Source organism: Myotis yumanensis, unplaced genomic scaffold, assembly GCF_028538775.1.
Source record: "Myotis yumanensis isolate MYYU_CA2020_CCGP unplaced genomic scaffold, mMyoYum1.0.hap1 SCAF_9, whole genome shotgun sequence".
Classification (NCBI taxonomy): Eukaryota; Metazoa; Chordata; class Mammalia; order Chiroptera; family Vespertilionidae; genus Myotis; species Myotis yumanensis.
In genome coordinates, this window is record NW_027223760.1 from 38242586 (window position 1) to 38265798 (window position 23213).

The 23213-nt window shown below is 45.0% G+C and overlaps 1 protein-coding gene across 2 annotated transcripts; it reads right to left on the reverse strand.

The window, feature by feature from the left end:
• Positions 1 to 4839: 4839 nt before the first annotated feature.
• ZNF786 (zinc finger protein 786) lies at positions 4840 to 22934 on the reverse strand. Of its 2 annotated transcripts, XM_070424109.1 has the most exons (4): positions 22854 to 22934; positions 17972 to 18098; positions 12105 to 12257; positions 4840 to 10140 (listed from the first exon to the last, which is right to left on the reverse strand). In XM_070424109.1, the coding sequence occupies exons 1-4, from the start codon at positions 22869 to 22871 to the stop codon at positions 8030 to 8032; spliced, it is 2409 nt and encodes an 802-aa protein (XP_070280210.1). In that variant the 5' UTR covers positions 22872 to 22934; the 3' UTR covers positions 4840 to 8029. The 2 variants fall into 2 exon arrangements, with proteins under 2 accessions (XP_070280210.1, XP_070280211.1); XM_070424110.1 differs by lacking the exon at positions 12105 to 12257.
• Between the last annotated feature and the right edge of the window lie 279 nt (positions 22935 to 23213).

The following is a 23213-nucleotide window of genomic DNA, read 5'->3' on the forward strand; positions in this document are numbered from 1 at the left end:
AGGGGTCCGAACCAGTCTGTTGATGGGAAGAAGAAAACGAGACACCCGAGTCGACCTCATGCTCATGGTCTTCTCGTGTTTTTTCTTCTTGAGCAAATAAAAGCTTGCATTTCTTTCCTGGGCTTGGAGAAGGGATGAGCAGGTTTCTTTAATGCCCGAGTTTTAGTATGCCTGCAGAGTTATAGAAGACAAGGAGAAAAAATAAAACACAAGAGTGCAAGAGTATTTTTCTGTGTATACAGATTATTAAGTGAGGAAGAAAGAAAGCCGGCCTCTCACAGGCTTAAATAATTAGAGTTTTTTTGGTTTGGTTTGTTAATCCTCACCCAAGAATATTTTTTCCATTGTTTTTGTTTTTTTTTTTAGAGAAAGTGGAAGGGAGGGAGGAGGGAATGAGAGAGTAACATTGACCTATTGAAATCGAACCAAAGATCCTCCTGTGCCAGGGCTGATGTTCTAACCAGCGAGAACGCTGGCCAGGGCAACAATTAGAGTTTTTAAATTTATATCCTTTTTAAAAATATATTTTATTGATTTTTTACAGAGAGGAAGGGAGAGGGATAGAGAGTCAGAAACATTGATGAGAGAGAAACATCGATTCAGCTGCCTCCTGCACACTCCCCACTGGGGATGTGCCCGCAACCAAGGTACATGCCCTTGACCAGAATCGAACCTGGGACCCTTCAGTCTGCAGGCCAACGCTCTATCCACTGAGCCAAACTGGTTAGGGCTAAATTTAATATAGTGTTATTGAGCTCCTGTGAACCTGATGGTTCCCCCTTACTTTTGTAGGGCAGAAAGACCTCAACACCAGAGTATACACTAAGTGATTTATTAGAATGCTATGAATGTGGAATGTAAAACAGTTAAACATCTTTTTTTTAACCTCACCCAAGGACATGCTTATTGATTTTAGAGAGAAGGGGAGGAGGAAGAGAGAGAGAAACATTGATGGGTTGCTTCCCATACTACCAGGGGGTCAAACCCGAAACCTGTGTATGTGACTTGACCAAGAATCAAACCCAGGACCCTTGGGTGCACTGGACAATGCTCCAACCAACTGAGCTACACTGGCCAGGGCACAAAATAGTAATGACAAAGAAGAGGAAAAACAACTTCATAGTGGGGAGGTCTGGTAGACATGACCTTCATTAAGTGATCAACGTGAACATCATCAATTGTGAAAAAAACAAATCATGTGCTACCCAGTAAGATACAATGAGAACACAGCATTGCTTTTTCAGCTGAAAAGTAAGTAACCTGAGCCAAATAATGAAGGCACATATTGGGGGACATGCTACAAAATAACTGCCTCGTGTTCCTGAAAAGTATCAAGGTCCTGACAGCCCAAGGCCGTCTGTTTTTCCAGAAACTTACTGAGGGCTGAAGCCAGCATGCTGCAAAACCTACACTTTTGAAACTACCTGCCAAGTCCCCAGTGCTTCATCCGGGTCTGAGTCCCAAGATACAACAGGTGACAGTTACTATCTAATAAGACTGTCAACTTCTCAGACCAGAGAAAACTCAACTACAACATATCTTAAACATTAAGGAAATGTTACTGACTCACATGACTGTACAGTCCAGGGATAGTATAAGTTCACGTATAGCTCAAATAATGTTAACAGAACAAGGTTTCTCTAGCTCTCAGTTCCATTTCCATGTGTTAGTTTGGCAGTTCCTAGGGCTACATTCTTCCTCATTCATATCCAGCAGGAAAGAGGGTGTTTTTCCCTATGTAAGTTGAATAGAATAAGGAAGTTATGACATGATTTTAAATAGTAAAATTACAGGTAGTTTTTCTTCTCCCTGCATGAAAACTGGAAGAGAATGGTGGGAGGAGATAATTTTATACTCTCTCACCACTGTGTGAATCACTCACTGAATCACTGCTGCATCTTCAACTGCAAAAGAGATGTAAAAACACATATCTATGACTTTAAAAGTCATTGGCTATGCCCTAGCTGGTTTTGCGAAATGGGTAGAGCTTCAGCCCTGGGTTGCAGGCTTGATCCCTGGTCCAGATTGGAGTGCGTGTGGAAGGCAACCAATCAATGTGTATCTTTCTCACATCGATGTTTCTATCTCTTCCCCTCCCTTCTAGTCTCTAAAAATCAATGGAAAAACTATCTTCAGGTGAGGATTAACAAAAAATAAAAGTCACTAGAAGGGTAGGGCAGGAGATCCTGCTGATAAAGGAAATTGCTGTCCATGAAAGGCCAGCCAAGCAGCAAACAGAAAGAACAGATGGCCTGCAGAGATTTGTGATTTCTGGAATTACTCTCAATTTTTCAATAAAAACATAATTCCTGCCGAAACCGGTTTGGCTCAGTGGATAGAGCGTCGGCCTGCGGACTGAAGGGTCCCGGGTTCCATTCCGATCGAGGGCATGTACCTGGGTTGCAGGCACATCCCCAGTAGGAGATGTGCAGGAGGCAGTTGATCGATGTTTCTCTCTCATCGATGTTTCTAACTCTCTATCTCTCTCCCTTCCTCTCTATAAAAAATCAATAAAATATATAAAAAATAATAATTCCTAGAGAGAGAAATATCTCTTATTTAGGCACTCACTGGGTCATTCTTGTATGTGCCATGCTGGTGATTGAACCAAAAACCTTGGTGTATCAGGATGATGCTCTAACCCAGTGAGCTAACCAGCCAGGGGTATTGTACGGTACTTTCTGATGCTCATCAGATTCTTGTACTCTGGTGCTCAGAAACAGATGGCCAGGCACATCATCAAAGGGCACTCCCCCTGGACCCTTGAACACATTTCCTTTTGTCTCAGGATGGCTTCATACCTGCCCTCACCAGTAATGGTTATAAGTCTTCTACCTTTGTTCATAGCACATAAGGAGTTCCCAAAAGGATCTTGAGAAGTCAGACTTTTCAATATATAAAACAGGCAAGGTTTTGGTGACATAATACCAGGAAGAAGTTGTAATCATTTTTTTGGTCCTCTTTCCAAAAGTTAACATTGGCTGCAAACAAATCAGACTCATACCCAGGAAGAGGTGGATCACTGAATAAATAGGCCTTTGTTTTACAGGTATAGTGGGGAGAAAACATAAAGAACTCAGTCACTGGAACCTCAGAAAACACATCTATAATAAAGTGTAATATGCTAATTAGACTGGACATCCTTCTGGACGACCTTCCGGACAAAGCTGGGGTTGTGAGGGAAACCCAGATGCCGGGTGCCAGAGAGAAGCCAGTGCCAGCAGCAGGGGGAAGGAAGGCCTACTCTTGCATGAATTTTGTGCATCAGGCCTCTAGTTTCTAACTAAAGAATCAGGACCTAAAACTAATAGTTTGATTCATTAAATGAACACAAACCACAAGACAGTCACATAAGTGTGTAAGTCTTGTAGGACATAGTCATGCAAACATGTTATAGTACTATGTGATAAAGTCTGCATAGAACTGTCTTCAATGCTTTCTGTGTGATACCTTAAAAACACTGTGTTTCTAAGAAAGAAATATAGAAAGTTACATCCTCAGAATCTTCTACAATTGGTACTGTTTTTCACTCCATTAAAATGAAATTTAAATTGAAAAGTATTTGCCCCCAAGAACCATTAGAAATGTCAGAAAGAAATGATGGGTCATCAATTAACTTCTTCAAAACTTTTTGCACCCAAAATCAAAATATCATTTTCCTAGAAGGTGACAAAGAGGAGTATAGAAAATGCCCCATAGCTTCCTGGTAAACTGAAAAATGTGAGATAGAAGCGTGGCTAGGCAGCCACACCCCAGGGAAGCAATACTGTGAAGAATAATATTTAATATTTATTAAAGGAAAGAAGTCCCAATAAATATTTGTTGAAGGTAAGAAGGAAGAGCACAGAACTGGAACTCCAGGAACCTAAGCTGTACTTTCAATCACTAGCTGAAGTGACCTGGAGCAAGTCACTTTAACCTGTTGTAACTCACTTTCCTCTGATAAAGGAAATTGCATAAAATGAAGACCTTACCTGAATACTATCTATTTATTTTTGTATTGGTGAAAAAAGACAATAAGAAATTGTCATGTTTCTTGAGAAACATTGCTTCAATTCAGGCTAAGTATCAGGAAACAGTTCCTGTCACTCCAGGGCCTTTAAGAGACTTAAAACTAAAATAAGAGTTGCACCCATCGTTACCATTTTCTAAAGATCTGTTATTAAAGTGACAGTCCCGATCACTGCAATTTAGTATTGTACTATGTATGTCCCTCCCTGGGACTCCTTTCTTTTTCTCAGCCATAATGTCCTGTGTTCTTTTTTCTTCCATTCTATACCTCGCCAACAAGCTGAGGTCCAGGGAAACAGGAACACTCAGAAAGCCTTGGGCTGACTGTAAAATCGGTCGTGAAGTGTAGGACTCTCATTGATCCATTGATTGATTCGACAAGTGTTCACAGAGCGCCCTCTGGGGGCCACACGCTGAATGGATAAAGGTAAAACTCCATGCTCCCAGCCCAGAAGGGAACTGTCTGGGGTGGGAGCATGGATTTCCCTGGACTGCCCTCCGGGACCCCAGCGCGGGAGCTCCTGTTTGAAGGCTGGACCGGGGCTCCCGCGCGGGCCACCCCCTCTGCCGGGCCTAGATGTCACCACTCCCACCTGATGGTCCCGCAGGGTCCTGCAGCCTGAGCTTTCAGCACCTGCCGGGCTCTGCGAGGGGAGGCCCTGGTGCCCGGCGGTGCTGGGGCGGAGCCTGCGCCTGTCAGCCCCGTCCTGCCCCAGCCGTTGCCCTGGGGACACGCAGGGCATCCTGGGAACGTTCAGCTCTTTGTGCTTCTATATAGCCAACAGCCTGTGACTAGTAGCACTGTGCATCTTTTTGTTTCTTTAAACATTTTTTTTTTTTTACTCATTTATTTTTTAGAGAAAGAAACATCGATTTGTTGTTCCACTTGTTTATGCAGTCTTTGGTTGATTCTTGCATGTGCCCTGACGGGATAGAACCCCAAACCTTTTTGGTATATGGGAAGACGCTCCAACTAACTGAGCTCCAACCAGCTGAGCCACCTGGCTGGGGCTGATCTATTTTCTTCTTTTAAATCCTCACCCAAGGATATGATTAAGAGAGAGAGAGAGAGAGAGAGAAACATTAATGTGAGAAACAATTGCCTCTTCTATGTGCCCCAACTGGGGATCAAACCTACAACCTAGGTATGTGCCCTGACCAGGAATAGAACCATGACCTTTCAGTTCTATTAAACCAACTAAGCCACACCAGTCAGGATCTTTTTTCTTATTTGTAATAGTTACTTTGCTGATTCTGCTGGGTGTTCTAGGTAATCAATAATATAATACATTCCATAATTTTTAAAAATTTTTTTATTGATTTCAGAGAGGAAAGGAGAGGGAGAGAGAAATAGAAACATCAATGATGAGAGAATCATTGATCGGCTGCTTCCTGCATCTCCCACACTCTGGATCAAGCCCGAAACCTGGGCATGTGGCCTAATCGTGAATTGAACTATGACCTCCTGGTTCATAGGTTGACACTCAACCACTGAGCCATGCTGGTGGGGCTCCATAATTTTATTGGGATCTTTTTTCTTTCATTATGTCCCTTTAATGCAGTGGTTCTCAACCTTCTGGCCCTTTAAATACAGTTCCTCATGTTGTGACCCAACCATAAAATTATTTTCGTTGCTACTTCATAACTGTAATGTTGCTACTGTTATGAATTATAATGTAAATATCTGATATGCAGGATGGTCTTAGGCGACCCCTGTGGAAGGGTTGTTCGACTGCCAAAGGGTTCGCGATGCACAGGTTGAAAACCGCTGCTTTAATGTGATCTTCACTATTGGGCTCTTCAGATTACTTTGTAGGACAAGCATGTCAAACTCATGGCCCACGGGCCTCATGCCTCATTTATTTGGCCCATGCTAACCTTTTGAGTTTGACATGCTTATAGAAGACAGGCTTCTTTGGGCAGGTGATGGGGTTCTTGTAGGCATCCTTACTTATTCTTAAAGGTCTGGGATTGCACCAGCATATCTCAGCACTGATTTTTCCTTTGAGGAATTGGGGCAGAACAGGAAGGGGAGTTTTATGAACCTGTGCTTGTGCCACCTTGTTTCCCAGAAGTCCCTCTATTCTTTAAACATCGCTCTGGTATCTTTTTCATTTTTAGTGTGAGCAACCTGGGGCACTGGGTTTAGTTGGGATTTAGCCTTTTTCTCAACTTCCCCCAAAACATGCCATTTCTAACAAAATTCAAACACTCTGGATCTTTTAGGATCTCTGAGATTCTTCACTTATGAGAGTCTGCGAGAACACCAGCCTAGAGTCCCTGGCCTGCAGTTTCTTTCAAAACCACTACCTGCTTCGCAGTCACATGCCCTTCCTCCAGGTCCCCCCACTGCAGTGCTCCTCTGGAGCAGGCCACCACCCCTGCTTAGCTATGCTGGGTCTATCGCTATGCTTTGTGAGGTTCGCAATGCTGTGAACACAACAGACATCAGAGCAGCCTGAGTGATTAGAAACCTGCCTAAATGACACCATCTCTTAATATTATCAATCACCCTTGTTAGTGTCCCATCACTTAAGGAAACATCGGGGGCTCTAAACTATTCAAGTTTAATCTGACTTACAGGTCTTTTTTCTTTGTTCTCTAAGACCCAAGACCTCATTTCATGGGATTCTCACTCTTCTGAACAGACTAAGGGCTATTTTGTTGGAGCCAGGACTATTCTTAAGTAATTTAAAAAAAATGAGTCCTGCAGAAGATCCACAGATCACAGTAAGTGTTTTAGGAAAAAAGAAAAGAAAGGATCCCAAGGCCAAGTACATTCAGAATATGATTCGCAGTATGTCTTCCTCTCAGAGAGTCATGGACTGTGTCTGTGGGAAGCAGGGTGAGGGAATTGTTCAACTTTATTTAAACTAATTGGTCATGTAATTTTTTTTATAAGAGTCTCTTTGGAGCTAGTGTTCCACAGAAAATAATCTGTGACATTGTTTCATAGCCATGTCTATTACTGTTTACTGACAATCTCATTTTCTATCAGCCTTCAGAATTACAAATCAGCCATTCTGTTACATGCAATGTGAACCCTCTAACAGCCAGGAATTCTTTGTGTGAAAGAAAACTCTTTCCCTAAAGTATAAACATTCTGTGCACACAGAACCCTCACATAATGTACCAAAGGCATTTCCCTGGACTTCTACTTGTATTGTGTTTACTTCTACTTTTATTTGCTTGAAAACTCTCCACACTAAGCTGTTGCTGCCTGTTGTTTTATCTCAACTTGGAATTTAGTCATCTAATTGGGGTGAATGGGAATCTCATTTACTCTCTCAGCTTCAAATAGCATCTCTGTTCTGGAGCTCCCGAATCGACACCTTTCCCAATCTCTTAGCTAAATTCTAGTTCCATACATTTTAGCACCTTCAGTTTTATATTTCTTCAACTCAGATTAGCCAATTCTTGCTGAAATTAGCAGCTTTTCCCTAGGGGAACTATGCATAATCACTGTGGAACTGCTGTGAAACTTAAGCACTCTCATAAACTATTCAGAAAACTTGTTTTATTACTATCAGTTTCCAAACAAGTCAATCTAAGCAAATCTAATGTCTGCAACAAAATTCACTGGATTGAAGCCACGCCAGCTTAGGATCATACTATGAAAAAAGAAAAGGGGAATGACATGTAACAGCCAGTACTAGAGGGATTTCCTGTCTAAATTCAAGCTGGGATTTCAAAGCTAGCTAAGCATTTGGGTAAAATTGCCACTTAAGATGGTAGGAAAAACCAATGTCTCTTTTTATCAATGGATAGACAATGCAACTGGTGATGATTTAAGAAAGAAAATTCTTAGTGGTTTCTTATATTCCTAACTTGTATTACATGCTTGCTCAAAAAGGGGCCTTGTTCCTGAAACCTGTGCCTGGAGTGTGACAAGGGCTCCCCCCGAGCGGCCTGCTGAAGGTCCACCAGCGTGTGCAGCAGTGGGTTCAGCCATGGTTGCTGTGGATCCCCAGGCACCATGAGCCCGGTGACTGCTTCTCTGGATGGCTGCCACTCTGTCTCAGCTCCAGTCAGCCTCGATCATTGCAAACAGCTGGCTGAGCCGTTTCTGAATGTCAGGCCCACTCGGAGCACGACAGGATTTTGTGTGCACTCGGATGTGTTCAGCAAGTTTGGACTTATAAATGAAGCCCTTCCCACAGTCGCCACAGGCAAAAGGCCTTTCTGGCCGATGTATGCGCTGGTGCCTAAGCATGTGTCCCTTTTCCCGGAAGGTTTTGTCACACTCAGGGCAGTGGAAAGGTCGCTCTCCTGTGTGCAGGCCTTGGTGGCTGAGCAGCTGTGCCTTCAAGCGGAAACTCTTGTCACATTTTAGACACCGAAAAGGCTTCTCCCCCGTGTGTGTCCTGATGTGTTCGACAAGTTTTGACTGCTTGGCAAAGCCTTTGCCACACTCACAGGAGAACGGCATCTGCCCGCTGTGCAGCAGCTGGTGGGCCTTCATGTCCGCCTTCACACGATAGCTCTTGTCACACTGCGGGCACTGGAAGGGCCTCTCTCCTGTGTGCAGGCGCTGGTGACTCAGCAGCTGCCCCTTGAGGCGGAAACTCCTGTCGCAGTCGGCACACTGGAAGGGCCTCTCCCCACTGTGCACGCGCAGGTGCTCGGTGAGCTTGGACTGCCGGGTGAAGCCCTTGCCGCACTGCGCACAGGAGAACGGCCTCTCGGCGCTGTGGGTGCGCTGGTGGGCCTTCAGGATGCCCTTCAGGCGGAAGCTCTTATCACACTCGGGGCACTGGAAAGGCCTCTCCCCGCTGTGCACACGCAGGTGCTCACGGAGCTTGCACTGGTGAGTGAAGCCGCGGCCACACTCACTGCAGGAGAATGGCCTCTCCCCACTGTGTCGGAGCCGGTGGGCTCTCAACATGCTCTTCAGACGGAAGCTCAGCTCACACTCGGGGCACTGGAAGGGCTTCTCATCCGTGTGCAGTCGCTGGTGCCTCAGCAGCTGTCCCCTCTGGCGGAAATTCCTGCCACACTCGGCACACCAGAAAGGCTTCTCCCCGCTGTGCACTCGGGTGTGTTCGGCGAGTTTGCACTGTTTGCTGAACCCCTTGCCACACTTCCTGCAGGAGAAGGGTCTCTCTCCACTGTGCACACGCTGGTGGACCTTCAGCAGGCCACTCAGGCGGAAGCTCTTGCCACACTCCACGCACGGGAAGGGCTTTTCCCCCTTGTGCACCCTGACATGGCTGGTGAGCTTGGCCCTGGTAGAGAAGCACTTGTCACATGCTGTGCAAAGGAATGGCCTCTCTCTGGCAGGGCAGCGCTGGAGGACATGCTCCATGCCCCCCATCAAGTGGCAGTGCTCCTCAAGAGGCAGACCTGGGCCTGGGCCTGGCCTCTGTCCTGAGTGCACACTGCTGAGCCTGGCCTTCTCACAGAAGACCCTGTCGCCCTCTCTCGGGAAGACTGGCCTCGCCCCGCTGTGCTGGCCCTGGTGAGCCTGTGTGCTGGTCTTCGGGAGAAAGCTCGTGTCACATCTGGGGCACTGGGAAGGGCTCTCCCCCTGGTGCAGAAGGTGGTGGCTGAAGAGGGTCCACTTGTGATGGAAGCATATATTGCATTCAGGGCACTGCAGTGGGCTCTTCCCTGTGTGTGCGGCCAGGTGTTTAAGTAAATCCCGCTTTAGGCAGAAGCTCCTCCCACATTCATGACATCGGAAGTGCCTCTGTCCCCGAGGGATGCTCCGCTGATGCTGCAGGTCAGCTTGTTTGCTGAGTTTCTTCCAGGCCCCATGCGGCTGGTCCTTCGAGTGGCTCCCGTGGTGCTTCTCTACATGATTCTTCTCCCAAAAGCTTTCCTCACAGACGGGGCAAGGATGTGGGGTGCCCTCCCAGGAGGTCACCTCCTGGAGGCCTGGGGGACCCAGAGTTCTGGGGTTCGAGAGTCTTTCTCTGCGGGTGGGTTTCCAGGAATGGTGGGCTGCTGGGAATAGAGCCCGTGGATCGTGTCTGTCTGGCTTCATGAAGGTGATGTCTTGGTCCGGCCTGAAGGAAACATCTTCACTTTTTCTTAGTAAGGGTTCGGAGGAACCCTGGCTCTCAAGAGGATTGACTCGGAAATGGCATTCGGATTCTCTTGAATTCACAGCTTGCTGGCTTCCTGAAACTGAAACCAAAAATTCAGTCAGAATTCGTGTCTATGGCATGATGAAAGGCTGGGTCACTAAGAAAGTGATCTGCAACAGTGACCTCTGGTGGCCTGAGAACCCAGTTTTCACTGAACTGTACACAGGGCACATTTCAGTTTGGTTCTGTTTCATGACCAGGAGTTTGGTGAGTCTGCTGAAAGTAAACCGAACAGACTTTCTTAGAATAAGAGGAAAATACAGGACACAAATGTAGGGCCTAAGCTCCGAATCCAGCATGTCTGGGTTCGAATCCCATGTGTCCACTGCAACATTTGTCAAGCTACTTTGGCTTCAGATCCTTCTCCTAGAGAAACGGTAACAATGAGACTGCTGTGAGAATGAAAGGAGCTAATGTGTGCCGAGTGCTCAGCATGAGCCTGGCGGACTGCACGTCCTGTCAACGTTCACCACGATTGCCCCACTCTGATGTGCACGTTCCTGGAGTCAGGAAGGGAAAAGGGCAGTTCACTGACAGCCCTGACATGTGGCTCTGTGTGCTCCACAGCGGCCCCTAAGCCAGGCAGCAAGGCCTTGTGTCTGTTCCTCCCTCTTCCAACTTCCTTCTAACTATTTTTTCCTTCTTTCTTTTCTTTCTTCTTCTCTTTTCCCTTCTAACTATTTAAAAAGGTTTCTTGAAAGAAAAGCAGGTGGCAAAAAGTGAAATAATTTGTGCAGAAAAACTTTTATTCTCCAGAAAGCAGCAGCTAAAAGCTAAACAAACTACTGACAAGATTTCTTGGAATGATGTGCCGGGAGCCGGTCCATCCTTGCTGCTTGACACAGTCGCTGCAGGGAAAAAACATCTGCACAGCATGTGTTTCAAGGAACCTGGCGTATATAGCATACTGTTCTTAATATGTTTGCTTCCTTTAGCGCCATGTGTTTTAACCAAGGTCACCTCTCTGAGAAAGGTTGTTTCCCCAGGTGGGGATCTTTCCCTGAGGTTAGGGAGGGGATACAACCCCTTAATTAAGTGCCAGGTGGGTAGTTAAGCTACATAATCTTTACTCCCTGGAATGGAGATAAGAAACGCCCTAACCTTTGTAATAGAAATTGACAGGATTAAAATCGGCTGGTATAAATACGGATGTAACAAAACAATAATCATCAGATCCTAACCAGAACCTAGCCAGAGAACATGGCAATAGAACCTGGACAGAAGCTGGCTACAGAACTTCACTGGAGAACCTAGATAGAAAATGGCAAAAGAACCTGGATAGAATCTGGCTAAAGAACCTGGTGACTGAACCTGGCTGGAGAACCTGGAGAACCTGGCTGGAGAACCTAGCGAGAGAACATGGCACCAGAACTTGGTTGGAGATCCTGACCAGAACTTGGTTGGAGTTCCTAACCAGAACTTCGCTGGAGATCCTGGAGGGAGAACCTCGCTATGCTGATGAACTGAAACCAGTTTCCATGTCATTCATTCTTCGCCGACTCCGTCCACACCTTTGGGGATCCCTGGACCCGTTGGGGTTGGACCCCAGCAATGATGCCCACATGTGACTTTCTCATCCCATACCTAACACTGACTCTGAGGAATCCAGAAGTCCCAGACTCTTCATCAGGACAGGAAACAAGAGGAGAGCTAAGGTTTAGCCATTCCAACAGAGACAACAATCTCCAGACGGGAGGAAGCACTCCACCCCCCCCTCCCCCACCACCACCCCTACTCAGAACAGCTCACACTTACTGAGCTCTTACTACTTTAACCCTATAACGTACGTACTTTTATTAGCTTCATGTTATAGTTAGGAAATGAAATACTGAGAGGTTGAATAACCTGCCCAAGGTCACTCAGAAAAGGCAAGATCCAGACTCAGGCTCCAAAACCCAGATGCCAAGCCTCAGCCCAGCCAAACAAGACAAGATCAGATAATTAGAAGTAAGAAACCTGAATGTGACATCGTTAAAGACAGGGCCCTGATTTCTTTATACTTACTCCAACACTGCTGTCCCTCAATAACTGGATCGAAATGCAAATCAGCAGGGTTGAAAATCACGTTTCCTGACTTCTGTGGTTCTCCTAAATTCCTGAAGAGCTCTCTCCCCTGTTCAATCTGGGATATCAGCTCCGGTTTGGGAAGTCCACCATCTGTACAGAGAAGCCAAATGGGAGTTTGGTTTCCTTGAGTGTGAAATTTAAAGCACACTGACTTTTTAAATTTCTTAAAATTTACTCGGGACAATGTAGGAAAAGAGATATCAAAAAACAGATTATAGTCTGGCTGGTGATGCTCAGTGGTTAGAGCGTCAGCCCACGCACCAAAGGATTTCTGGTTTGATCCCCAGCCCAGACAGGGCACATGCAGGGGGCAACCAATCCATGTGTCTCTCTCACATCATCAATGTTTTTCTCTCTCTCCTCCCTTCCATTCTCTCTTAAAATCAATGGAAAAAATATCCTTAGGTAAGGGTTAACAAAAAAAAAATAATTTACACAAAGAAGAGCAAAACTTCCCACACATAACATGAGATAAGCTATCTCGTGCTATTTTAATCTTGTCTTTGTCCCCATATATCTAGCAATGCTGTATATTGTCATGGATTTCATAAAATACACTAGTAGTGTGCTCTGAACATGGTGGGACAACTGGAGATCCCTGGGTATACAAAAATAAGAACTGAAATGGTTGTCCCTGGAAATTTCAAAGTAGGTGGCTCCAGCAAAAATTCTCTCAGAAGTACTTCTAGTGACAGTGCTAACGACAACCTAAACCATGGCTGAGTTCTGCTAGAATAGAGTGGGTTGCAATGAGTAAAAGGATGAATTAAAAGTTGCAAGATTCTCAAATATATATGTCCCCATTCCCCTGTAAGAAAGGTTTACTCTCTGTATTTTCAAGTAAAACTTTTTTTCAGTAACAACCAAAAGTATGCTTCAAAGGTCGCTAGAGGAGGTTGTGGATGGCCCGATCAGAGGAGAGACAATCTGGGCAATGCCTCCGGGATAAATGTCAGATGGCACCAGACAGGTGCAGACTGGTCACACACTGCTCCCGAGTCCTCCTCAGCCTCTGAAATCTGACTTCAACACCCAAAGAATTCTAAGGCTGCTCTCATGAAAAAAGAAATCACTATCTTTTTTAAAAATCCATACATTTATTATCAATCTTCATCTGGGTTGAACTCCCAGCAGCTTTTGAAGTAAAAGTATTTTCCAAAAACAAACAAAACAATATTCAACTACGTAACATCCAAAAGAGTAAAAAAGCCCTGACCGGTTTGGCTCAGTGGATAGAGCATCAGCCTGCGGACTGAGAGGTCCCAGGTTCGATTCCGGTCAAGGGCATGTACCTTGGTTGCGGGCACATCCCCAGTAGGGGGTGTGCAGGAGGCGGCTGATTGATGTTTCTCTCTCATCGATGTTTCTAACTCTCTATCCCTCTCCCTTCCTCTCTGTAAAAAAATCAATAAAATATATTAAAAAAACAAAAGAGTAAAATACTTAGGAATAAAATTAATGCAAGACTTGTAAAATAAAAACAGTGAAATATTTTTTTAAAATATTTTAAAGTCCTAAATAAATGGAAAGATATCCCATGTTTATAAATTGGAAGACTTAATGTTAAGATGACAATAGTCCCCAAATCCCATCTGCTTACTTGTGGGGGCAGAAGAGGGAGTAGAAATTGACAAACTGATCCTAAAAGCAATAATAATCAAAACAGTGTTGTAGGGACATAAGGATAGACATAAAAATGGATGAAATAGAATTGAGAATCCAGAAATAAATGGACATTTATAGTGAATTGATTTTCCAAAAGAATCAATTGACTATAGAGAATTTGACAGGGGAAAAATAGTATTTTCAACAAATAGTGTTGGGACAATTGGATACCCATATGTAAAAGTAGATTTCTACCTCACACCTTATACAAAAACTAACTCAAAACACATCAAAGACCTAAATGTAAGCGATAAAAGGATAAGACTCTCGGAAGAAAACATAGGAGTGAATCTTTATGACTTTGGATTAGGCAATGGTTTCTTAGATATGGCATCAAAAGCTCATGCAACAAAAGAAAAAATAAACTGTACTTCTTCAAAATTGAAAGCTTTTGTGCTTTAAAGGACACCATGAAAAAAGTAAATAGAAAACCCACAGAACAGAAAAAAATAGTTACAAATCATGTATCTGATAAAGGTCCAGGATATAGAACAAATAGAGAACACTTATATTTCAACAATAAAAAGAGAAATAACCCAATGTAAAAATGGGCAAAGTATTTGAATAGACATTTCTTCAAAGAAGATTAAAAAAAAATGCTCAACATGGTGAGCCATTAAGGAAATGCAGACCACAACCACAACAATAAATCTATTTGATTTTGGTGCTTGGAATATTCTTTTTGGGTGGCACAGAAGTAATGACATAATTACCTATAGACTCAATTACTTTAATTGGTTCTTTAATAATAATGATGAAAATAATGTAACACCTTAGTTATGTTTCAGAAACACTCTATAGAAAGTACCTGAAAAAATTATGGTAATGAAACAAAATATAAGTATTAGAAACTTTTCAATCTAAAGGAAATGGTCTGGCTGTCAGGAACTGGCAGGAGAGATGGAAGGAAATATAGGAGAACTAACTACCTTATCTTCATATACTAAGGAGTCAAGAGATGTAAATTTCATGGCACACAATCTAGAAGTTTATTATTTAAATCATTAAAGTAGCCAATAGAGGCATGAAAAATTTATCAAAATCTGGGGAGAAAGGAGACAGAAAATTGACAGCATAAGTGGGCTAATGCCTCCTTTTTCATAGTAATGAGTTCATTAATGCTGCCTAAACATGATAAATCAAGAAACAGAAGTGTAAGCATGACAGTTACACAGATTGAAGGAAACCACAGTAAGAACTAAAATAGAAGTGGTTAGCCCTGGCCGGGTAGCTCAGTTGGTTAGAGTGTTGTCTTGACACACCAAAGTTGTGGGTTCAATCCCTGCTCAGGGCATATATGAGACTCAACCAATGAATGCATAAATAAATGGAACAACAAATCAATCTCTCTCTCATAAATTTAAAAAAGAAAAAAATGATTAAAAGTGGTTGCCTTTAGGGAATTAACTGAGGGAGTGAGAATGAAGAGATTTTATCATTTGATGCTTTTCTGAAAGAGCTGAATTTTTAATAAACATATCTACACTAATAAAAGAGAAACATGGTAATTGGCGTACGACCGCTACCCTTCCCATTGGCTAATCAGCATATCCTTATGCAAATTAACTGTCAGCCAAGATGGCGGCCGGCAGCCATGCACTGAAGTGAGCAGGGAGGCTTGCTTCCTCCAGGGACTGCAGACTCCAACGTTCCCCGCCTCACTTGCCGGACTCTCAACTGCAACTCTAAGCAACTATTACTATGTTGCAAATAAGAAGCTAAACAAAACCGGCTTTCAGTCAGCCCCGGACCGCAACATTGTATCCATGTTTTCAGCAGCGAAGCCTCAGAGCTAAGGCTGGCCCAGAATAAAAAAAAAAGAAAAAGAAAACAAGGAGCGGTTGGGAGCTTTTAGTCAACTGCCAGCGGGAAAACAGCCCTCAGTCCCTCAGCCAGCCTGGCCAGGCACCTCAGTGGGGACCCCCACCCTGATCCAGGACACCCTTCAGGGCAAACCAGCCGGCCCCCACCTGTGCACCAGGCCTCTATTCTATATAGTAAAAGGGTAATATGCCTCCCAGCACCGGGATCAGCGGAGCAGCGGGGCTCCCAGCACCGGGATCAGCGTGACAGGGGGCAGCGCCCAAACCCCCTGATCAGCCCTGCTCTGTGCCTGATAGGGGGGAGCTCCCCAATCCCCCGATTGCCCTGCGGCTCTGTGTGTGACAGGGTACAGCGCACCAACCCCCTGATCAGCCCTGCTCTGTGTGTGACAGGGTAGAACCATAACCTCTCCATCGGCCCTGCCCTGAGTGTGACAGTGGCGGTGCCCCAACCCCCTGATCGGCCCTGCTCTGTGGGTGATAGAGGGTGGCGCCCCAACCCCCCTCCATGGGCCTTGCTCTGTGTGTGACGGGGTAGAGCCATAACCTCCCCATTGGCCCTGCCCTGAGTGTGACAGGGTGCAGCGCCCCAACCCCTTGATCCGCCCTGCTCTGTGTGTGACGGGGGCGGTGCCCCAACCCCCCAATCGGCCCTACTCTGTGAGTGACAGCGGGGAGCTCCTCAACCCCCTGATGGGCCCTGCTCTGTGCGTGACAGGGTACAGAGCCCCAACACCCCTGATGGGCCCTGCTCTGTGTGTGACAGGGGGCGGTGCCCCAGCTCCCCTATCGGCCCTACTCTGTGAGTGACAGGGGGGAGCTCCTCAACCCCCTGATGGGCCCTGCTCTGTGAGTGACAGGGGGCAATGCCCCAACCCCCCTGATGGACCCTGCTCTGTTAGTGACAGGGGGCAGCTCCCCAACCCCCTGATCGGCCCTGCTCTGTGAGTGACAGGGGTGACGCCGAAACCTCCCCATCGACCCTGCCTTGAGTGTAACAGGGGGCGGTGCCCCAACCCCCCAATCAGTCTACCCTGAGGGTGGCATCGCAACCTCCTGATCCGCCCTGCTCTGTGCATGACGGGGCGGCGCCCCAACTCCCCAATCGGCCCTGCTCTGAGCCTGACCAGGGGCTGCACTTAGGGATTGGGCCTGCCCTCTGCCACCCGGGAGCAGGCCTAAGCCAGCAGGTCGTTATCTCCCGAGGGGTCCCAGACTGTGAGAGGGCACAAGCCGGGCTAGGGGACCCCCCCCCCACCCCCCGCCCCGAGTGCACAAATTTTTGTGCACCGGGCCTCTAGTTTGATAATAAAAAGAAATATAAAGACCAAGTAAGCAGCAAGACTAAAAAGAACACCCATGACCACAACCATGCAGAGACAGCTACTGTTCAACATGTCAGTGGAAAGCCTTGCCAATCTCATTGCAGGGGAAAGTAACATTAGCGTTTCCAAGGCATATGGACATGCCCGGAAAAAGTGACAGACAAGAATACCCTAGGTTGCCAAGACCGGTTTGGCTCAGTGGATAGAGCGTCGGCCTGCAGACTGAAAGGTCCCAGGTTCGATTCCGGTCAAGGGCATGTGCCTTGGTTGCGGGCACATCCCCAGTGGGAGGTGTGCAGGAGGCAGCTGGTCGATGTTTCTCTCTCATCGATGTTTCTGACTATCTCTCTCCCTTCCTCTCTGTAAAAAATCAATAAAAATATATTTAAAAAAAAAAAGAATACCCTAGGTTGCCGAAACCGGTTTGGCTCAGTTGATAGAGCGTCGGCCTGCGGCCTGAAAGGTCCCGAGTTTGATTCCGGTCAAGGACATGTACCTGGGTTGTGGGCACATCCCCAGTAGGAGATGTGCAGGAGGCAGCTAATCGATGTTTCTCTCTCATCGATATTTCTAACTCTCTATCTCTCTCCCTTCCTCTCTGTAAAAAATCAATAAAATATATTTAAAAAAAAAAAAAAAGAATACCCTAGGTTAAAATATCTGGGTACTTTATGAATACGAGCTAGGCATGTGCCTATGTGGAAAATCCTGGAATCTGAAAGTATGTGGTGACTAAATGCCCTGAAATATACTTATTTAGTCACTTCTGACCACCTCACATTCCATGCTGCATCAAATATTCTCATGTAACGTTGTCTACCCTTGAGTAAGGATCAGCAATGCTGACGGGAGTATTAGTGGAAGAATATGGGGTAAAAGTGCTTTTCTGAGTTAATTTCTGAGAAATCTGGCTAGCTGACCGACCAACAGGAACATCATAGGGTAGCCAGTTCCATGATTTACCCACCAAAAAAAGTTGAACACTTCTTACCTAGAGAAACCAGAATCTCATAATTGGTTCTCATCACACGTTTGTAAAGCTCCTTCTGCCAGGCCTCTAGATCCTGCCATTCTTGTTCCGAGAAGTAAATGGCAATATCCTCAAAAGTCAGAGGAACCTGCAAGTACATACATAATACACATATAATGGTGATTGCTTCAAAATGACTCTGGCTCCTTCTCAGCCATTTAAAAGACTTTTGAAGCAGACACAGTTTTTAATGTTTGGCAGCTCCTTTCTTGGGAACAGCTCCTTCCCTGTCCCAGTTATGTGGTTGTTGTTAACCACAACTCTTCCATATTCCAAAAAGAATATGGCACCTTGACCCTAGCTAATAAGATAAAACATTTCTTTACACCTGTGCCAGCACAGGATGTCCTTAAAACATACGTTTTTGCCAATGTGATGGGTAAAAAAATTGTATTGTTCTAATATGCATTAATCTGTGAGACTTAACATCCTTTTCATACTTTTTGGGGACGGTCCACATATCTTCGTGCATGACTGTTCATATCCTTTGTTCAGCGTTCTAGTGGGCTCTTATAATTTGAATGAACTTTCTTATATTAGGGTTAATTCTTTGATTGACTAGCAAATGTTTTCTCCCAATATATAAACTGTATTTTGACTTTGTATTTGCCAAACATTCCGAGCCTTTCACTTAGTTAAAAATCTGAGTATTTCCCATAGTTTAATTTTAAGTGTTTCCCACATCATAAGTTTATATAGATATTCTACTAATTTTTTTAAACATTTAGATTTACAGTTTAATCCTATAGAGGCAATTGATATATTTATTTACATACATATGGAGAGCCAATCATACAACACTATTAAATACAATAATCTTTTTCCTTAGACAGAAATAACAACCTTTAGCCCTTGCATATAGTGGACCCTTGAAACATCCTGGGGTTAGGGTTGTATCTTTTATGTATAATTAATGTATCTTTTCCTCTGCTTGAGAGTTGGCACCCAAGCTGAAGCCCAACTGAGCCACACCAGACAGGTTTAAAAAAATTTTTTTTTAAATCTTTGTTTTTTAAGGTATTACATAGGCCCTCCTTAAAAAAAAAACTTTAAGTTTTAGAGAGAGAAAATAGGAGGGAAAGAGGGAAAAAACCCTAAATTGATTTGTTGTTCCACTTATTTATACATTTATTGGGTGCTTCATGTATGTGCCCTGACCAGAGATCCAACCAGCAACCTTGGCATACAGAGAGGATATTCTAACCAACTGAGCTAGTGGCCAGAGTTCCTATCTTTTTTTAACATCTCACTGACAAACTTTTTTTCTATGTTACTGATTTGAGCCAGCTGGCATGGTGCAGTGGTTGAGCGTCAACCTATGAGCCAGGTTTTGGTTCGATTCCTGGTCAGGGCACATGCCTGGGTTGCGGGCTGGATTTCCAGTGTGGGATGTGCAGGAGGCAGCCGATCAATGATTCTCTCTTATTGGTTTCTATTTCTCTTTCCCTCTCATTTTCTCAAATCCATTTTTTAAAAGTTATTGATTTGAGAGAGAGGAGAGAGAGAAACATCGATTCATTGTCCCACCCATTCAGGCATCCACTGGTTGATTGTCCCATGTGCCCTGAGCATGTGCTCTGACCAAGGACAGTACCCTGGCATATTGGTTAACACTCCAGTCAACTAAGCCACCTGGCCAGGGCCACCACTGATAAACTATTTGAGTGTTGTGTGCCTAACATCGTTTCTCCATTAAGCTGTGGTTTTTATTGCATGATTTTGCCTGGCACTGTGATTTTTTGAAATGCATATGATGTATTATAGCAGAATTGAATGTTTTTACTTGTGTTAAATATACTTATTCTCTTTTCTATAGTAATTTCCTTATTTTTAAATGTATTTTTACTGATTTCAGAGAGGGAGAGGAAGGGAAACATAAATGATGAGAGAGAATCATCAATCAGCTGCCTCCCACATACCCCACACTGGGGATCAAGCCCACAACTGGGTATGTGCTCTGACGGGACTGAACTGTGATCTCCTGGTTCACAGTTCAATCCCCACTGAGCAACATCGCCACACAAATTCCTTACTTTTAAATAGATGTTTTTAAAAAATGCTCAAAAAGGCTTTAATGTTTATTACTTTAATTTTCAGTTTACAAGATCCAAAAAATCACAGACTGTAACAAGCATCCTTGTATTTACCATTGACCTAACAAATTTAACATTTTAACTTCAAATTTCCTTTTAATAAAACAGAATATGATAGATGAAGCTCAAGCTTCTTGGTCCACTCTTCAATCTTGTTCTTACATTCAGTCTTTTTTTTTTTTAATATATATTTTATTGATTTTTTACAGAGAGGAAGGGAGAGGGAGAGTTAGAAACATCGATCAGCTGCCTCCTGCACACCTCCTACTGGGGATGTGCCGCAACCCAGGTACATGCCCTTGACCGGAATCGAACCTGGGACCCTTGAGTCCGCAGGCCGATGCTCTATCCACTGAGCCAAACCGGCCAGGGCTGTTTTCTGTGTTTTAAGAAACCTTTTTTTACACTAAGGTCACAAAGATATTCTACATTTTCTTCCAAAAGGTTGATGTTTCATTTTATGTTTAGATATTTTTTAACCTCATCCAAGAAATGAGGGTATTTTTTCCATTGATTTTTGGAAAGTAGAAGGGAAGAGGAAGGGGGAGAGACAGAGAAACATTAGTCTGAGTGAGAGAGACATAGACTGGTTGCCTCCTGCATGCACCCCAAGATCGAGGATCAAACCTGCAACCCAGGTATGTGCCCTCGACTGAAACTGAACCTGCGACTCTCCAGTAAGCAGGCTCATGCTCTAACCACTGAGCCCGCCAGCCAGGGCTTGTGTTTAGATTTTTAACTTACATGGAATGAATGTAATTTCTTAGTGGTATACAGTAGTGATTACCTCAATGTTTTTTGCTTTTCTTTTTCCCAATGGAAAGTCAATTGTCCCAAATACTGCTTTTGAAGGTCTGTGTATTAGTGTCCTAGGGCTGTTGTAATAAAGTACCACAAACTGGATGGCTTAAAACAATGAAAACGTGTCCTCTCACAATTCTGGTGGCTAGTCTGAAAACAGAGTGTTAGCAGGGCCAGCTCTCTGAACGCTCCAAGGGAGACTCTATTCCATGCCCTTCCCTTTTGCCTGGTGGTGGCTGTCCATCCTTGGCGTAGCTTGGCTTAAAGCTGCCGTTCTCTGCTGTCACATGGCCTTTTCCTTTTGAGTATCTAGGTTTCTGTGTCTATTCTTCTGTCTCTAAAGCAGCGGTTCTCAACCTGTGGGTCGTGACCCTTTTGGGGGTCGAACGACCCTTTCACAGGAGTCGCCTAAGACCGTCGGAAAACACATATATAATTACATATTGTTTTTGTGATTAATCACTATGCTTTAATTATGTTCAATTTGTAACAATGAAATTGGGGGTCACCACAACATGAGGAACTGTATTAAAGGGTCGCGGCATTAGGAAGGTTGAGAACCACTGTTAAAGTCAGAGTGGGCTGAAACTGGTTTGGCTCAGTGGATAGAGAGCATCGGCCTGCGGACTGAAGGGTCCCAGGTTCGATTCCGGTCAAGGGCATGTGCCTGGGTTGCGGGCACATCCCCAGTAGGAGATGTGCAGGAGGCAGCTGATCGATGTTTCTCTCTCATGGATGTTTCTAACTCTATATCTCTCACCCTTCCTCTCTGTAAAAAATCAATAAAATATATTAAAAAAAAAAAAAGTCAGGGTGGATTAAGAATCCACCCTACTGCAGCATGATCTCATTTTAACCAATTACATTGGCAACAACCCTACTTTCTAAGTAAGGTCACAATCTGAGGTTCCAGAAGGACTTGCATTTTGGAGAGGTATTCAATCTGGTACAGTCTGCTTCAGGGTCTCTTTTGGTTTCCACTGCTCTGTCTCTCTCCACATAAAACAGAACTGTATCAATTCTACAGATTTATAGTCAGTCTTATTATTTTCTGGGGCAATTCCTCCTTCTTTGCTCTTTTTTTTCTCTTTAAGAATCACATTATTGATCTTTATTTTTCCAAAAGAAATTTATAAATTGTTTATCTAAATTCGTAAAAATCTTACTGCCATTTTGATAAAAGTGCAGTAAATTTCTACATTAAGTTGGAAGAAAAGTATCATCTTTTCTTCTATAGGCACGGCATACCTCCCCTTTATCTATCATTTCCTCTATAAATGTACTGCATACCCTTTCTATTTTTAATCCACGGAATTATGTCTTCTGTGGAGATTGTTAACAGTATTTTAAAATTAATGATCTCATGAATTCGTTTAGGATTCAAGCAAAAACGTTCAATATTGAAGTTTATATAGAAAAACATAATAAAAATGGCCCCTCTCTCTAATCCTCAGTTTCAGGACAACACTAATGAATTCATATGTGCTCTAGGTTTTTATATCCTCTTCTGTTCCTTCCAGTGCATCATCGCCACCCTTCCTTCTTACACTCACACGAACTTGAACGTTGGCGGCTGGATTCTGACATTTAAGTCCCTGCCAAGCACCAGGGCGCCAGGCACAATCGTGTGGTTGACACCTGTTCTGACTTCAGCAGCTAAAGCTGGCTGAGCTGTGACACGGCCCGGCGCCAGCCTCCTTCCGTCCTCCTCCTGGTCCGCCCGCGCGCCCGGTGCCCCGGCCCCGGCGCCGCCCGCTCCGGGCTCTGCCTGGCCACGCTCGGCTTCGCTCAGGTCTGTCCACGGAAGCGCCCCCGGAGCGGCGGCCCCCGGACCCTACACCCCAAGCCTAGCGCGGCCCACACTGCGCCCCACCTGTCCGCCCGCGGGCCAGGCTGGAAACAACAGACCCGACCCGAACCTGGGCGTCCGCACGAGGCACCCCTCTTACCGGAGCCCGCTCGGCCATGGCCTTTTGCTCCTCCGCCGGGCCCCGGCGGCCGGCGCATCGCTCTCCGCCCCGCCCAGCAGGCCCAGCAGGCCCAGCCCCGGCGCCGTGCACGCTGGGACTTGCGGCCGGCCGACGCCCCGCCCCCACACCGCCCCCTGCTGCCGGGAGGAGCGAACGCCGCCTGCAGGAGCCGCCGACTTGCGGAGGGGCACAGCCTGGCTGCCCAGGGTAGCCGCCACCTGTCTGGACGGATCCTGGCACTCTCTTGGGGGCTCAAGGGTGACAGACAAAGACGAATGCGAATTGAAAGAGCTGGAGAGGGACGAAGACAGAGGTGTAAATGCAGTCAGGTGGAAATGG